The following is a 16,648-nucleotide window of genomic DNA, read 5'->3' as shown; positions in this document are numbered from 1 at the left end:
CTTCATGATACCACTAGAGAAAACAACATTCAGAATTATTTAATAATTATTATCACCTCGTTCTCTTCTTCATCATCATATAATCACATAAAACCCAAGATAGAGCCAAACACACACAGGATTCTGATTGGGTGAGCCACATTTGAAGCTACTGTTTCTTTTTGGGAGACCAGAATATGTACAACAAGTTGTTTCAAACCATATCATGCTTCAAATCACACAAACACGGGTGAATGTAACGCGTCAAAATTAATCTGAGGACGAGGAAACACTCCAGCGTGGGCCGATAGCCAGAGCTCATGTCTCTGATTGATACAGATAACATAATTTCATAACATCAGATGAGGAAATAAACATCAGCAGTCACTTATACAACCAGCTCAAACACACATACACACACGGGTTAATGATCAAACACACACCACAGCCTCAGATGAGCTGACAGCAAACACAGGAATACTGTACAAGGGTCGTGTACATGGCGGACAGAGGAATATTGCATAATATAGCAAAATACTGCAAAAAAAGTCACTCTCATTACAGTGGAAAAGACTAAAAGGAATGAATTAAAATATATATTTAAAAATAGAAAACAAAAAATCATAAATAATTTATCAAAATATTAGATATTAAACATATTAAATATATAATTATTGTGAATAAAAAATACGTAAAATACTGGAAAACAATATAATAAAAAAAATCATAAATAATAATAATATTAAACAATATTAAGATATTAAAAAAAAAAAAAAAAATATATATATATATATATATATACATATATATATATATATATATATATATTTTTTTTTTATATATATATATATATAAAATAATATATTAAAATATATATATTTTTAATGTATAAAAATGAAAATTGTGCTCTTTTGTGTTCTGTTGTATAAATATTTTGTTCTGACATGATGATTATCATTATTGTATTAATAAATGGTAAATGGACTGCATTTATATACATTTAAATATTCAATTCAATTCAATTCAAATTTATTTGTATAGCGCTTTTCACAATACACATTGTTTCAAAGCAGCTTCACAGAAAGTGCATTTCATAAATGTACATTGAAAAATGTTCGAAAGAGAATGTTAAAGAAAAATGTTAGGATAAGTTAATCAATCATGTATTATTTTATTATATATATTTAATAAAAATAAATTAAAATTAGAAAGCAAAGTAAAAAAGCATACATTACTTAATTAAAATATTTAGATACTAATAATATTAAATATATAATTGATATAAATACAAATATTAGAAAACAAAATTAAATAATAAATAATAATAAATAATTAAAATAAAATATTAAGATATTAATAATGTTATATATATTTATTTCAAATAATATACTTAAATGTGAATATACTGTATAAAAAAGAAAATTGTGTTCTTTTGTATAAATATTAATATTGTGTTTTGACAGGATTATCATTATTGTATGACAGTTATGAAAATTAGATTTTTTGCATTATGTCATTGAGAATTTTAGCGGTAAATATAAAAAAATTATCTTTTCCATGATTTTTTCATTTTCCTTAAAAATTATACATTTTTTGCTCTTGTAGTGAAAACGACTCTGAATGACGTCCGATGCTTCGAGTGACTCCAGTGTTTTGGGTGGGAAATGCGGCCCATCTGACAGATTTCAGATCGTCCTGTTACATGATTTACATTCTGAGCAGGAGAAAACCAGCAAAACCAGGCGCTTATCTAACAGCAGAGCAAAAGTCAAGGTCTGACAACAAACCCTCCAAATCAAACACTAAAGTAAAGTTGCTTTGAGTTCAGTTTTAGCATGTCACCCCCACTAGTGTTTTCCGCTCTCTCAGAAGCACTCGTCCCGCCCCGTGTGAAACTCCAGCTATTGTTCTGCAGAGACTTTCATGTCGGACAATGACCTGGGCGCAGCGGGGGGCGAATACATAACCGTGATCATCAGGTTATGAAAGCGTGTGTGTTCGGTAAACATACAGATGTGTAAAGTGTCCTGGTGTGTGTGTGTGCTCATCACAGGGTGTGTGTGCTTGGATAATGCTCCAGGCTGCTGTTTGTCTATGTAATGCTGTGTGGACTGAAGCACAAATCTCACTGGAGTTGGTTGAAACATCTCCATACTTCCTTCCTTCAATTCACACAAACCCTCCCTGGTGGTTTCCCTAATCAAACAAACCCGTTACCCCGCATCACGTCCGCTCTCACAGCCTGTCCTCAGACCCGTGACCTCTGAGAGATCGGCTCCCAAACCCAGGAATGAAAACGCGAGAATAATCATTACTACCATCACCCTCGTGCCAAACGTGCCCCTGTTCACTCCGACTCCAGGTATTTCAGAGGCTACAGAAGAAGAAAGACGACGAAGAAAACAAGTCTGAACAAGAGATCTGCTGGTCGCCGGACGTGCACAAAACTAGACTGAATATTTTAAAGGGACACGTGAAATCGAAACTCAGAATGAACCCGATGCTATGACAACTACAGTGATAATTACAGACAAATGCAAGAAACCTGCTACTAGCCGCGTTTCCATTACCCTTCAAATTGCGCGAATTGAAATTGCGAATTGAAAATACACCCAATGGAAACGCATCAATTTCGCAAAAACTCCCATATATCGCAAAAAAGTTTTTACGCTCGCATGAGGTGGTTTTTCAGGCAATTCGAAAAAGGAAATTTTCGCAAAACTGCAATGGAAACTGTTTTTTCGCATTTACAGGTCAGCTGGTACGGTCACGCATTGCTCTCACACAGGGCCTACATATCATTTTTTTTCCACTCAAGTATGTACGAGATCTTATGTCGTTAAAACGACATATATTTTCTCCTAATAAGGAAAGTGGCGTAACTTTATAATGACGGACCCCGGTGCAACCACAAATATCATAACTATCTATAGGCCTACTGTAATTATGACATATTCAAGAAATGTATTAAAACAGAAAGACGCTATAGTTTCAGCCTTGCTCAAAGACTAGGTCTATCCATTCCCGACGATCTTGGTTTGCTTCTTATTTATTAAATATAGCCTACAGCCAAATAGTTGATTAAACATTGATCAAAATTAAAATACAATTTATACAAAACGAAATTAATTTTAAAGAAAGACTTTCTAGAAAACACAATTCAATTGTGCTCAAAATCCATGTCTCCAGACATATGCGCATCTGATTATGTAGCCTTACTCATGCTGCTCACTTTTCATAATCAACATATGAAATTAAAAGATTATAATATTTAGACATAGCCTAACTATATGAAACTAAATAGGCTACGTTTTCTTTAACCCTCTTTCCAACGAAGTCGTTGTCGCCTTTTGATGAATTTTTTCCTTATTCCAGCGGAAACTTAAAATACTCCGTCATTTTTAGCCATACAGATAAGTGCAAGACATAATTATAAACTATAAACTGTCTACTTTTATTTGTGTACACTCACGATAACAGCAAAGGCCGTGGACTCAGGGAACAGATTATTTTGCACTCCACTCCAAACGCTGTCTTCATTTCAAAAATATATTTTGTTTATTAAACGCATTTCATTTCAAAAGCATTTCTAAATTCAGTTTATATTTCCAAAAAACGAAATTCCGAGCCAAAATAACGAAGTGGTTAAAAAAAAATTGAGTTACCACCATGCAAATTCAAACTTTTCGCCTCTCACATAGAGTGCAGAGCAGACGCAGCTTGACCGGAGGCAGCGAAAGCGCGGCCGATCAGCGATGACGTCACTCTGCAGGCCTTAGACGGGAGGGCAGCCTTTGAGCACCAACCGGAAGGCGGGCAAAGGTGCGCTGCGACCGCCTCTTCCACCGGAGGGATAGCGTTGTAGCCTTTCTCAGCCGCGCCGTCAACTTGTGAGAGCGTCGAAGCCTGAGACGAGACCCTCGCGGAGAATGGCGCGTTCCAGGACTTTGCGAGCTCCTCGTGAAGCTCTGGCAGAAAAGGTGCAGTCCTGGAGGTGGGCGCACGGCGGCGACTGTTTAGGAAGCATCCGTCAAGTCGGTTTGGCGCTGCCACCTTGGGCGGGGCCCATTCGAGGCCTAGCTGCTCGACAGCCCGGGTGAGAAGGCGCAAAATTTCGGCGTCCTCACCCGCTCGAGAGCGTCCGGAGCCCCGGACTGAAGAGGTTGCGGAAGACCAGTCCTCGCTGTCGGAAGCCATGATGGAGCAGCTGTCGGAGCGTTCCGCGGCCGCATCCGCCTCATCCCCGGAGGCGGCAACAGAAATGGCGGCCTGGGGTGGGGGCGGGGAAGGCGAGAGTGAAGCGGGCGGGAAGGGTTCCGGCGAGCTTCTCTCGGCAAACTCCGGAGTCCGCTGCGAGCGGCGCTTCTTTCTGCGCGGCTTAGCAGAGACTGAAGGGATGTCGTCCTCGAACTGATCGAGTCGAGCCCGCAGGGTCGACATCGTCAGTTCCTCGCACTCCGGGCATCCGCCGGCGAGAAGTGCGGCGGCGGCGTGATCACGGCCCAGGCAGAGAGCGCAGATCACATGGCGGTCCCCGGAACTGAGCTGCGCGTGACACGAGCCGCAGGTGGAACGAGACATTTTGTAACAAACGCTCTGCTCTTTTTGAGAAAGTGTGACGCAGCGGCGACAACACTTGAGCGTAAAAGGATATGGGCTGCCGGATAGCAGAGCAGGCACGGATGGCTGAAGGTGGCGCGATGCTGCCGGGTTCCTCAGGAGCTGTCCTCAGCTTGCTTGTCTGCGCGATCACGGCGGCGGGTTCCAGATCCAGCGATGCGAAGGGCTTCGCTGAAGAAAAGAAAATCGAATATGCAGCCCGTGAGCCCTGCTTATATACACGTGGCCACGCCCCACCTGTAGGCAAATGAAGCCAGGTGGGCGCGAAGTGCCCTCATTGGTCGCCACGTCACGCGGGCTCACCGATAGGCTGCTGCAGTTGCCAGCAGAGCAGCCAATAGCACGCTGGAATAGCCTGCTATGGTCTGCCAGGCTGCCGCACTGCGTTGACAATGTTAAAAAATTAAGGATAATTTTGGGTTTTTCAGAAATCTCGAAGAAAGAATACTTTCCCGATGCGTAAGGAACTTACGCAATACGAGAGAACCTCTCGTAAGAGAACTAAACATGCATACAAAAAACTAAACATGCATACAAAAAACAAAACACGCATACAAAAAACTAAACATGCATACAAAAAACAAAACACGCATACAAAAACAAAACACGCATACAAAAAACGAAACACGCATACAAAAAACGAAACACGCATACAAAAAACTAAACATGCATACAAAAAAACTAAACATACAAAAAAACTAAACATGCATACAAAAAACTAAACATGCATACAAAAAACAACTAAACATGCATACAAAAAACAAAACATGCATACAAAAAACTAAACACGCATTCAAAAAACTAAACACGCATACAAAAAACTAAACATACATACAAAAAACTAAACACGCATACAAAAAACTAAACATACATACAAAAAACTAAACATACATACAAAAAACTAAACACGCATACAAAAAACTAAACATACATACAAAAAACTAAACATACATACAAAAAACTAAACACGCATACAAAAAACTACACATGCATACAACAAAAAAATAAACATACAAAAAAACTAAACATGCATACAAAAAACTAAACATGCATACACGCGTACAAAAAAACAAAACATGCATACAAAAAACAACTAAACATGCATACAAAAAACAAAACATGCATACAAAAAACTAAACATGCATACAAAAAACTAAACATGCATACAAAAACTGAAACATGCATACAAAAACCGAAACATGCATACTAAAAACATGCCAGCAAAAACATACATAAAATAAAACACGCATACAAAAACCAAAAAATGCATACAAAAAAACATGCATACAAAAACTAAACATGCATAAAAAAACAAAACACGCATACAAAAAACTAAACATGCATACAAAAAACAAAACATGCATACAAAAAACGAAACACGCATACAAAAAACTAAACATGCATACAAAAAACTAAACATGCATACAAAAAAACTAAACATACAAAAAACTAAACATGCATACAAAAAACAAAACATGCATACAAAAAACAACTAAACATGCATACAAAAAACAAAACATGCATACAAAAAACGAAACACGCATACAAAAAACTAAACATGCATACAAAAAACTAAACATGCATACAAAAAAACTAAACATACAAAAAACTAAACATGCATACAAAAAAACAAAACATGCATACAAAAAACAACTAAACATGCATACAAAAAACAAAACATGCATACAAAAAACTAAACATGCATACAAAAACCAAAAAATGCATACAAAAAAACATGCATACAAAAAAACAAAACATGCATACAAAAAACAACTAAACATGCATACAAAAAACAAAACATGCATACAAAAAACTAAACATGCATACAAAAAACTAAACATGCATACAAAAACCAAAAAATGCATACAAAAAAACATGCATACAAAAAACAAAACATGCATACAAAAAAATGCATAAAAAACATGCATACAAAAAAACATGCATACAAAAAACAAAACATGCATACAAAAAACAAAACATGCATAAAAAACCTAAACATTCATACAAAAAAACATGCATACAAAAAAACATGCATACAAAAAAACAAAACATGCATACAAAAAACTAAACATTCATACAAAAAAACATGCATACAAAAAACATGCATACAAAAAACAAAATATGCATACAAAAACCAAAACACGCATACAAAAAAAAGCTAAATAAGCATACAAAAACAAAAAATAAACAGAAAAAACAAAATTACCAAAAAACACATGCACACAAATCATGCATCATCTTCGCACCATCTCCACAGTACTTTTACACAAAGTTTGAGTTCCCATGCAAATCATACTGTGGCTTTATCCCGGTACATATCTATCATGGCACTGTTTGATTGCCATAATCATATAATTTAATGTTACTGGAAGGTACTGTAAGGTAGCCTCGTATGATACTTCAGCAGTATTTTAATGTTTCTCAGGAAGCTGAAATTCATAAACCATGGTGTTTATATGGTGCTTTCAAAAATACCATGGTACATTTTTGGACACCATTGTTTTATTGTCCTTCCCTTTAAATGCCAAGCAACATGAATAGAGTATACTAATGTAAAAGAAAACGACTCACTTGAGCTCGATGAGGATGTTTTTGCGCGTGACCTTCCTCCTGCAGATGAAGCCGCTCTTCATCTTCAAGCTGTAGTTGATGCTGTGGAAGCTCACGGTCGCTCCTCGCCGGGGCGCTGAGGAAGACACGCCGGTGGACACTGGAGTCCTGGACACATGATTCTCCACGTCTATGACCCTGGTCAGCTGAACGGCCGTGTCTGCCATCGCAAACCCTGAGGAGGAGTCAACCATTCAATCAGCTCACAACATCTGCCTCCAACATCTGGAGCTTTAGTGGAAATCAATGAGGAAGCAGCTTTAGTCTCAATGTGCCTGATCAATCATTATCATATTCATGCACCACCAATATACTCAGGCATTTCCATAACACGGTAATTCAATGTGAGCTGCAATTCATAAACATGGTATTTATGTGGATGCTTTCAGAAATATCATGCTTTGGACACATGATGGAACACCATGGTATTTTGGAAAAGCCCTCTTTACATTAATACTTCATGGTATTTCAAGACCAACATGAAAAAATACAATACATATACATATTACAGTAAAAATACTCAAGTATATCCTATAGTGTTTTTGAACCATACTATAGTAAAGATACTACAGTAAATTGTAAAATTGTAGTGTACTTCAGTATTTACTATAGTTTAACAATTGACTATACAGTATACTGTAGTATAAATTAACAAAGTGTACTAAATAATATAATATACTACAATTTACTGTATCTTTACAATAGTATGGTTCAACAACACTATAGCATTTACTAGAGAAATTTTACTATAATATACTACAATTTACTGTATCTTTACTATAGTATGGTTCAACAACACAATAGCCTTTACTAGAGTCATTTTACTATAATATACTACATTTTACTGTATCTTTACTATAGTATAGTTCAACAACACTATAGCATTTACTAGAGTAATTTTACTATAATATACTACAATTTACTGTGTCTTTACTATAGTATGGCTCAAAAACACTATAGCATTTACTAGAGTAATTTTACTATAATATACTACAATTTACTGTATCTTTACTATAGTATGGTTCAACAACACTATAGCATTTACTAGAGTAATTTTACTATAATATAGTATTTTTCATGTTTTGCCATAATATGTTAATGGCAGCTGCGATTCATAAACCATGTTACGTGCTTGCTTTTAAAAATACAATGTTTTGGACATGATGGAACAACGTGGTATTTAAATACCATTATGAAAAAATACTAATACTATAGTAAAATTACTCTAGTAGATGGGTCGTTCCGGTTATCAAGTGACTTTTCTGTCTCTATGATTTATTTATATTTTCTATAAAATGAGTCACATATTTAGACGAAACGGCTTACATTATATATAGTTCTTCTTCATCACTTAAACAGATTTAATAGACATTAAACATACTATTTTGTATTTTACACACCTTTTTATTGATATATGCATTCAATTGTATCATGTCCTCAGTGCAAAGTAATCAGCTTCCACAAGAACTATAAACCATGAAATAATAAAAATCTCTCCTTTTTTTAGATTATGTCATAGAATAGGCTAAACTGCCTCTAATCATTCATATAAATCATGTGAAATAATAGTTGTTGTTTTGTTACTATTTTCTTAATTTGCCCTGTCCCTGAAGTCATCTTCCACCCTGTTAGTATGTACTTTGTCGACTTCTAAAAAAGACCACAATTCCATTGAGAGCATTTTCAGGAAATGACATCATTTATTTTTGCTGCTGGAATTCAACTGTACAAACTGCTTGTCCCACTCTTAAAGTTCCACCCTGTTAGACTATATAATGAAGAATGTTTATCCGGTCAAAAATATATAATGACATATCTGACATAGTTATTAAATTACTGATGGCAAACCATGCAGGATAATGATGGAAAGCTCATCCACTGTTATGGTGTTCCACCCTGTTATGAGTCATTTTTAAATAATAATTTGACAGCAACATTAAATGTTTTGCATTCTTATGTCTTCTTTTGGGAGGTGATGAGCAATAACAGCATATACAGTATATATATGAACTATTTTTTTTATTATTTACCATCCTGTTGGCAAAAATGGGTACAAAAAGTACCTGTTCTTAATAATCAAGACATTCTATACACCAATAATTGTTTTGTTGTTGTTTCAAGAGTAAAAAAAAATACTATGATGGCATAAGGGACATGTACTATGCGAGAAAAGCTCATTATTGTTTAACATTTACATTATTAACATTTTGTGATAACTATGTGTATGTCCCTGTGGAATACCTTCACGGCCAGTGTCTGAACAATGAATCTGCACATAATTATTATTATTTTTTTTTAGTCCCTGAGCTTGACAAATATGTATTCCTAAACATGTCACTATTTTGGTAGAATGCTAAAAACACAAAAAACGTCACTTTTTTTTCAAAAATTATGACGCCAAAATCTTACTGGATAACAGGATTGATCAATATCCTATAGTGTTTTTGAACCATACTATAGTAAAGATACTTCAGTAAATTGTAGTATACTATAGTTTAACAATTGACTATAGAGTATACTGTGGTATAAATTAACAAAGTGTAGTAAATACTATAATATAGCTAATACAATTACTAAAGTATAGTATGGTTCAACAACACTATAGCATTTACTAGAGTAATTTTACTATAATATACTACAATTTACTGTATCTTTACTATAGTATGGTTCAACAACACTATAGCATTAACTAGAGTAATTTTACTATAATATACCACAATTTACTGTATCTTTACTATAGTATGGTTCAACAACACTATAGCATTAACTAGAGTAATTTTACTATAATATACCACAATTTACTGTATCTTTACTATAGTATGGTTCAACAACACTATAGCATTAACTAGAGTAATTTTACTATAATATACCACAATTTACTGTATCTTTACTATAGTATGGTTCAACAACACTATAGTATTTACTAGAGTAATTTTACTATAATATACCACAATTTACTGTATCTTTACTATAGTATGGTTCAACAACACTATAGCATTAACTAGAGTAATTTTACTATAATATACCACAATTTACTGTATCTTTACTATAGTATGGTTCAACAACACTATAGCATTAACTAGAGTAATTTTACTATAATATACCACAATTTACTGTGTCTTTACTATAGTATGGTTCAACAACACTATAGCATTTACTAGAGTAATTTTACTATAATATACCACAATTTACTGTCTTTACTGTAGTATGGTTCAAAAACACTATAGCATTACTAGAGTAATTTCACTATAATATACCACAATTTACTGTGTCTTTACTATAGTATGGTTCAACAACACTATAGCATTAACTAGAGTAATTTTACTATAATATACCACAATTTACTGTGTCTTTACTATAGTATGATTCAACAACACTATAGCATTACTAGAGTAATTTCACTATAATATACCACAATTTACTGTGTCTTTACTATAGTATGGTTCAACAACACTATAGCATTACTAGAGTAATTTCACTATAATATACCACAATTTACTGTGTCTTTACTATAGTATGGTTCAACAACACTATAGCATTAACTAGAGTAATTTCACTATAATATACCACAATTTACTGTGTCTTTACTATAGTATGGTTCAAAAACACTATAGCATTACTAGAGTAATTTCACTATAATATACCACAATTTACTGTGTCTTTACTATAGTATGGTTCAACAACACTATAGCATTAACTAGAGTAATTTCACTATAATATACCACAATTTACTGTGTCTTTACTATAGTATGGTTCAACAACACTATAGCATTACTAGAGTAATTTCACTATAATATACCACAATTTACTGTGTCTTTACTATAGTATGGTTCAACAACACTATAGCATTAACTAGAGTAATTTCACTATAATATACCACAATTTACTGTGTCTTTACTATAGTATGGTTCAAAAACACTATAGCATTACTAGAGTAATTTCACTATAATATACCACAATTTACTGTGTCTTTACTATAGTATGGTTCAACAACACTATAGCATTAACTAGAGTAATTTTACTATAATATACCACAATTTACTGTGTCTTTACTATAGTATGGTTCAACAACACTATAGCATTACTAGAGTAATTTCACTATAATATACCACAATTTACTGTGTCTTTACTATAGTATGGTTCAACAACACTATAGCATTACTAGAGTAATTTCACTATAATATACCACAATTTACTGTGTCTTTACTATAGTATGGTTCAACAACACTATAGTATTTACTAGAGTAATTTTACTATAATATACCACAATTTACTGTCTTTACTATAGTATGGTTCAAAAACACTATAGTATTTACTAGAGTAATTTTACTATAATATACCACAATTTACTGTCTTTACTATAGTATGGTTCAAAAACACTATAGCATTAACTAGAGTAATTTTACTATAATATACCACAATTTACTGTATCTTTACTATAGTATGGTTCAACAACACTATAGCATTAACTAGAGTAATTTTACTATAATATACCACAATTTACTGTATCTTTACTATAGTATGGTTCAACAACACTATAGCATTAACTAGAGTAATTTTACTATAATATACCACAATTTACTGTGTCTTTACTATAGTATGGTTCAACAACACTGTAGCATTTACTAGAGTAATTTTACTATAATATACCACAATTTACTGTGTCTTTACTATAGTATGGTTCAACAACACTGTAGCATTTACTAGAGTAATTTTACTATAATATACCACAATTTACTGTGTCTTTACTATAGTATGGTTCAACAACACTGTAGCATTTACTAGAGTAATTTTACTATAATATACCACAATTTACTGTATCTTTACTATAGTATGGTTCAACAACACTATAGCATTAACTAGAGTAATTTTACTATAATATACCACAATTTACTGTATCTTTACTATAGTATAGTTCAAAAACACTACAGCCTTTACTAGAGTAATTTTACTATAATATACCACAATTTACTGTATCTTTACTATAGTATGGTTCAACAACACTGTAGCATTTACTAGAGTAATTTTACTATAATATACCACAATTTACTGTGTCTTTACTATAGTATGGTCAACTTCAACAACACTATAGCATTTACTAGAGTAATGTTACTATAATATACCACAATTTACTGTATCTTTACTATAGTATGGTTCAACAACACTGTAGCATTTACTAGAGTAATTTTACTATAATATACCACAATTTACTGTATCTTTACTATAGTATGGTCAACTTCAACAACACTATAGCATTTACTAGAGTAATTTTACTGTAATATACCACAATTTACTGTATCTTTACTATAGTATGGTCAACTTCAACAACACTATTTACTAGAGTAATTTTAATTTAATATACTATAGTATTTTTTCATGTATTGCCATAATATGGTGATGGCAGCGATTCATAAACCATGGTATTCACGTGGATGCTTTCAAAAAATACCATTTTGGAAAAGCCTCGTTTACATTAATACTTGGTATTTAAATACCAACATTATGGTAAATTAACAGCAATAACAATACAAACCGGCGCTAATTTTAGCAATACTAAGCAGTAGGCTACTCACGTTATTTCTCATCAAGTTCATTCATTTCCAAGCACAAAACATGCAAAACTTTGTTGAAATATCCCTCCACAGGCTTCACAAATCAATATAGATCACAACAAGCGGGTCGTTTTTATCCGAACAACAGGAAACAGTGATTAATCAACGATTATAGCAGACGAGATTCAGAAAAGCCGCATTTGCACTCACCTGAAGCAGAGCCTATCCGCTGCTCGCGTGAGTCCGTGTGTTTTATGTGAGGAGGAGGAGGAGGGTGTGTGTGTGTGTGTGTGTGTGTGTGTGTGTGTGTGTGCGCGTGCTCCGTAAGATGCGAATGAGGTTTCATAAAACACACGAGGCGCGTCACACGTGTGACCGGAGTGACTTTATGAAGCTTATGCATATCAGCATTACATACTAACATCATCAGCATGCCATGTACATGGATATCAAATATCAAAATATTGTGGGATTACCAGCATTGTACCACTATTTTATATATATATACACATCTATATATCTATGTACATATATATCTATATATATATATATATACACATATATATGTATATATCTGTACATATATGTACATATATATATCTATATGTATATATCTATATATATATATACACACACACACGTGTGTGTGTGTGTGTGTGTGTGTGTGTGTGTGTGTGTGTGTGTGTGTGTGTGTGTGTGTGTGTGTGTGTGTGTATATAGATATATATGTACATAGATATATAGATTTTTAATGTAGATATTAAAATATCATTCTATTAATAATGAATCGACCCATAATTTGTAAAAAGATGACACTGATTCATAACAATACATCAATACAACAAAACACAATTTAAAATTGTCCTTAAAGTTGTTATTATTATTATTATTTTATTAGCTAAAAGCCTGATTTCTAGACAGGCAATTATTCAGGCACACCGACTAAATTTGACTAATGAGTTCAGGACAAACTAAAATTATCATTTAAAAAATAAATAGTGAAAAAGCTGAAGTAGTGAAAGAAATGGTGACCAGTTACATCATCTCAAAACACACACACATTCCTTTATACACTGTAAAATATTATATATGATCAATAAGTTATGACATGTTTGTACATCGCTTTAACTCACACTGCAAAAACATTTCTAAAAACGACCAAATATCAAAAAAATTAAAAAAAAAAAAGAAAACAAAAACACAAATAAACTAAATAAGTAAAATGACATAAGATATTTTTGTTTTGTTTTCTGGGGGCCAAATTAACCAGAATTAAGTGAGTTTTTGCAAAATTATCTGCCAATGGGATAAGAAAAATAATTTTGTTCCTGTTTGAAATCTTATTTTTAAGATTATTTATTATCTAAGATTATTTATACCCCATTGGCAGATCATTTTGCTTGGAAACCAGATAAAAATACTACATAATAAAAGCATTTTTTGCAGTTTTCAGCATTTTTTAAAATACAAGATTCAACTCGTTTTCTATAAATCATACAAGATTCAATAATTTTTTTTATAAATTATTCAAGATTCAACTAATTTTTTATAAATTATTCAAGATTCAACTAAATTTTTTATAAGTTATACAAGATTTCATTCATTTTTTTAAAAATATTCAAGATTCAACTCATTTTTTATAAATTATTCAAGATTCAATTCCTTTTTTAAGTTATACAAGATTCAATAATTTTTGTATAAATTATTCAAGATTCAACTCATTTTTTATAAATTATTCAAGATTCAACTCAATTTTTTATAAGTTATATAAGATTCCATTAATTTTTTATAAATTACTCAAGATTCAACTAATTTTTTATAAATTATTCAAGATTCAATTCCTTTTTTAAGTTATACAAGATTCAATCATTTTTTTTATAAATTATTCAAGATTCAACTCAATTTTTTATAAGTTATACCAGATTCCATTAATTTTTTATAAATTATTCAAGATTCAACTCATTTTTTATAAATTATTCAAGATTCAATTCCTTTTTTAAGTTATACAAGATTCAATTCATTTTTTAAGTTATAGAAGATTCAATTAATTTTTTAGAAGTTATAGATTCAACTCATTTTTATAAGTTATACATGGCTCAACTCATTTTTTTTTATAAATTATTCAAGATTCAACTACTTTTTTTAATAAATTATTCAAGATTCAACTCATTTTTTATAAATTATTCAAGATTCCAATCATTTTTTATAAGTTATACAAGATTCAATTCATTTAAATTTTTTATAAATTATACAAGATTCCAATAATTTTGTATAAGTTATACAAGATTCAATTCATTTTTTAAGTTATACAAAATTCAACTAATTTTTTAAGTTATACAAGATTCGATTCATTTGTTATAAGTTATACAAGATTCAATAAATTTTTTTAAGTTATAGAAGATTCAACAAATTTTTTATAAGTTATACAAGATTCAACTCATTTGTATAAGTTATACACGGTTCAACTAATTTTTTATAAATTATTCAAGTTTCAACTCATTTTTTAGAAGTTATACACGATTCAACTAAATTTTTATAAATTCTTCAAGATTCAACTCATTTTTTTATGTTATACAAGATTCAATTAATTTTTTAGAAGTTATAGATTCAACGCATTTTTTAGAAGTTATACAAGATTCAATTCTTTTTTTCGAAGTTATAGATTCAACGCATTTTTTCGAAGTTATACAAGATTCAAATTTTTTTTTTCCGAAGTTATAGATTCAACGCATTTTTTAGAAGTTATACACAATTCAACACATTTTTTAGAAGTTATACAAGATTCAACTCATTTTTTAGAAGTAATACAAGATTCAATAATTTTTTCGAAGTTATAGATTCAATGCATTTTTTAGAAGTTATACAAGATTCAACTCATTTTTTATAAGTTATACACGATTCAATTCTCAACTCATTTTTTATAAGTTATGCGATTCAACTCATTTTTGATAAGTTATACAAAAGTTATACAAGATTCAACTCATTTTTTAGAAGTTATACTAGATTCAACGCATTTTTTTATAAGTTATACTAGATTCAACGCATTTTTTAGAAGTTATACTAGATTCAACGCATTTTTTAGAAGTTATAATAGATTCAACTCATTTTTTAGAAGTTATACAAGATTCAACGCATTTTTTTATAAGTTATACTAGATTCAACGCATTTTTTTATAAGTTATACTAGATTCAACGCATTTTTTAGAAGTTATAGATTCAACGCATTTTTTAGAAGTTATACAAGATTCAATTCTTTTTTTCGAAGTTATAGATTCAACGCATTTTTTAGAAGTTATACAAGATTCAACTAATTTTTTTGAAGTTATACAAGATTCAATTCTTTTTTTCGAAGTTATAGATTCAACGCATTTTTTAGAAGTTATACACAATTCAACACATTTTTTAGAAGTTATACAAGATTCAACTCATTTTTTAGAAGTAATACAAGATTCAATAATTTTTTCGAAGTTATAGATTCAATGCATTTTTTAGAAGTTATACAAGATTCAACTCATTTTTTATAAGTTATACACGATTCAATTCTCAACTCATTTTTTATAAGTTATGCGATTCAACTCATTTTTGATAAGCTATACAAAAGTTATACACGATTAAACTCATTTTTTAGAAGTTATACACGATTCAATTAACTTAAATATCCAAGTTGATTGTAATTAATCTACGTTTTTTTTTTTTACAGTGTCTTGATGTTAGAAATAAAAGTTGTCCTTTTATTTCGGCTACTTCTGCTTTATACTGCCTCCGCATACACATCTATATTAATAATATACAGATCAGCATTATATAGTCTACATATAAGGAAATTAAAAAAAAAAAATTAATATTAATACAGATCTTAAACTGCTAAGTCAGAGAAATAACATGTAA

At 31.6% G+C, this 16,648-nt stretch overlaps 1 protein-coding gene across 4 annotated transcripts in view; it reads right to left on the bottom strand.

Moving 5' to 3' along the window:
* The window catches only part of abcg2a (ATP-binding cassette, sub-family G (WHITE), member 2a), a 60,683-nt gene that overhangs the window by 37,061 nt on the left and 6,974 nt on the right, over window positions 1-16,648 (bottom strand). Inside the window, exons 1-3 of one of the 4 annotated variants that reach the window (XM_079801958.1) lie at window positions 12,972-13,065; window positions 7,171-7,384; window positions 1-13 (exon numbers count right to left, since the gene is read on the bottom strand). The exon at window positions 1-13 is cut by the window's left edge and continues 47 nt beyond it. In XM_079801958.1, the coding sequence (XP_079658084.1) occupies window positions 1-13; window positions 7,171-7,376 (219 nt within the window). In that variant the 5' untranslated portion in view covers window positions 7,377-7,384; window positions 12,972-13,065. The other 3 variants (XM_079801959.1, XM_079801960.1, XM_079801961.1) reach the window with 3 other exon arrangements.

Source organism: Gobio gobio, assembly GCF_949357685.1.
Source record: "Gobio gobio genome assembly, chromosome: 21".
Classification (NCBI taxonomy): Eukaryota; Metazoa; Chordata; class Actinopteri; order Cypriniformes; family Gobionidae; genus Gobio; species Gobio gobio.
The sequence above is the reverse complement of the archived record's forward strand: the minus strand, read 5'-3'. Positions and strand labels throughout refer to the sequence as shown.